The 2,448-nt window shown below is 61.2% G+C and overlaps 1 protein-coding gene across 1 annotated transcript in view; it reads right to left on the bottom strand.

The window, feature by feature from the left end:
- Positions 1-2,202, bottom strand: part of ICMT (isoprenylcysteine carboxyl methyltransferase) — a 12,573-nt gene extending 10,371 nt beyond the window's left edge. The window contains exon 1 of the mRNA XM_027843928.1: positions 2,020-2,202. Coding sequence (XP_027699729.1) covers positions 2,020-2,202 — 183 coding nt within the window. The remainder of the gene's footprint in view (positions 1-2,019) is intronic.
- Positions 2,203-2,448: the final 246 nt, after the last annotated feature.

Below are 2,448 nucleotides of genomic sequence, written 5' to 3'. Positions count from 1 at the left end.
GCAGTGGATAGAGCACTGGTCCTGAAGTCAAGAAAACTCATCTTCCTAGGTAACTGCCTACCCTAATTACGGAGGGGTCAAAGCACCCTCCATAACCCAAGCTAACTAACCTTAATAATTTCAACCTGTAGCCTACACCGTAGAAACAGTAGCTCTCCATAATTATGGCCTCCTAAACAGTCCCCACCCATTAACCAACTCTACTTCCCATAACTCCTGACTGATAGAGCGGACCGTCAAATCTTCACCTGCCCCCGTAACCACTGGTCCCCATAACAGCCCTTCTCATCACACGCCCAACCACTGCTTGCTGTAACTCATACAGGACTTTAGTTTCCGACACCCCATACCCTTCTGATCTATCTCTTAACACTGGCAGCTCTTCAAAGAACTCCCGGTATCTGCAGCTCCTTGTAAATGCCCTCTACCATGCCCTGATGGAAACTCCCCATTCCTCACAATAAACCGATCCAGATGAGCACCACCCCATCTCCCATGGACTCCTCTACCCATTAGTATGGACATCTCCCTTTAACTGCCTTGTGGACCACCCCACCCCAAAAAAACACAGCTCACTATTACAAGGAACTAACCCAGACTAAGTCCTACCTGGTTCCATTCAGGGCCCACCCCAGTCTCCCAGTGTGTGTGCTCTTCATAGCTACTTCCTAGAACCCACCCTCCCCCAAACCCCACAGACTTTCACTGCTCACAAAGAAATGAACCCAATAAACCCCAGCCCAGTGTTACCCAGCTCTTCAGTACAAATGGCTCCCCATAACCCCCCAACACTACAGCTCCCCATTGTTCACAAGCAATTGGTGCAGGTAAGCCCCACACCTTTCCTAATGGCCTCTGCCTCTAAGAATGGGCGGCTCCCCACAATTGCCTCTCCTGGAACCACATACCACCAAACCCCAGCTCCCCAGTACTTACAAGGAACAAAACCAGGTACACATCGCACAATCCCCATAGGCCTAGAACCTTAGTACAAAGCAGAGCCCCATAATAGCTCCCTGAACTGTCCCCCAAACCGAAACTCCCAAGGAGCTGACACAAGTAGGCAGCCCCTACCCCTTGTTGCCCATGGCTCCCCATAACTGCCCCGGGATCCCCCAAACCACAGCTCACCATTGCTCCCGGAGCTGACTCAAGTAAGTAGCCCCTTCGGCATGAGGGGTTCCCCATAACTGATTCCTGGGTCACCCCAAACCGCAGCTGTCCATTGCTCCCAGGGAGCTGGTCCAGGTTGGCCCCTCTTCCCAACGGCTCCCCATTGGTTCTCCCAACTGAAGCTCCTCACAGCTTTGGGGAGCTGACCCAGGTAGGTGCCCCCCACCCCCCACCCATCGGCTCCCCATAACTCCTCCCAGCTCTCCGGGAGCTGACCCAGGAGGGCATTCCCTAGTCCCAACAGCCCCCTCAACTCTTCCTCACAGCTGTGGAGAGCTGACTCAGGTCGGCACCCCTGGTCTCAACGGCTCCGCATAACTCCTTGGTTCCCCCAACTGAAACTCCTCCCAGCTCTCGGGGAGCTGACCCAGGAGGGTACCCCAGTCCCAACGGCTCCCCATAACGCCTCATAGCTCGCGTGGAGCTGACCCAGGAGGGCACCCCTAGTCCCAGCGGCACCCCATCACTCCTCACAGCTCGCGGGGAGCTGACCCAGTAGGTGCCCCCCATCCCCCACCCCAGCGGCTCCCTCTAACTCCTCATAGCTCGTGGAGAGCTGACTCAGCTCGGCACCCCTAGTCCCAACGGCTCCCCATGTCTCCTTGAATCCCCCAATTGAAGCGCCTCCTAGCTCGCGGGGAGCTGACCCAGGTAGGTGCCCCCCTCTCCCCACCCCAGAGGCTCCCCATAACTCCTCTCAGCTCGCGGGGAGCTGACCCAGGAGGGCACCCCCAGTCCCAACGGCTCCCCGTCACTCCTCCCAGCTCGCGGGGAGCTGACCAGGCAGGCACCGCCGGCCGCTCCCCCCGGCCCGGCCCGGCCCGGCCCGGCCCGCCCGGGGCTCACCTGGTAGCGCGGCGGCCGGTAGAGCAGCAGCAGCAGCGCGTTGAGCGCCGCCACGTACAGCGCCAGCACGGTGCGGGCCTGCAGGCCGGAGCGCGTGAGCAGCGGCAGCCCCACCACCGAGGCGCCCAGCAGGAAAGCGGCCAGGCTGAGGCGCGCCTCGGAGCCCAGCGCGGCCGGCGCCATGGCGCTCAGGGCAGAGCGAGCGAGGGACAGCGGCTTCGGGCGGCGGCCGCGGCCGCCGCTGTAGCCCCGGGAATCCCGCCGGCCAACCGGCCGCGCCTGCGCACTGCGCCGCCCGAAGCCGCGCTCTGGCGAGAGTGTGCCCGGACTGGGACTCCCCGGCCTGGGCGACGAAGTATCGCGAGAACGTCACCGCCCGCGGGGACCGCTGGCCTGAAATTGGCGGGAGCTGGGGACGCCCCGCCCCCG

This window comes from Vombatus ursinus, unplaced genomic scaffold (assembly GCF_900497805.2).
Source record: "Vombatus ursinus unplaced genomic scaffold, bare-nosed wombat genome assembly UNPS02014932.1, whole genome shotgun sequence".
NCBI lineage: Eukaryota > Metazoa > Chordata > Mammalia > Diprotodontia > Vombatidae > Vombatus > Vombatus ursinus.
The sequence above is the reverse complement of the archived record's forward strand: the minus strand, read 5'-3'. Positions and strand labels throughout refer to the sequence as shown.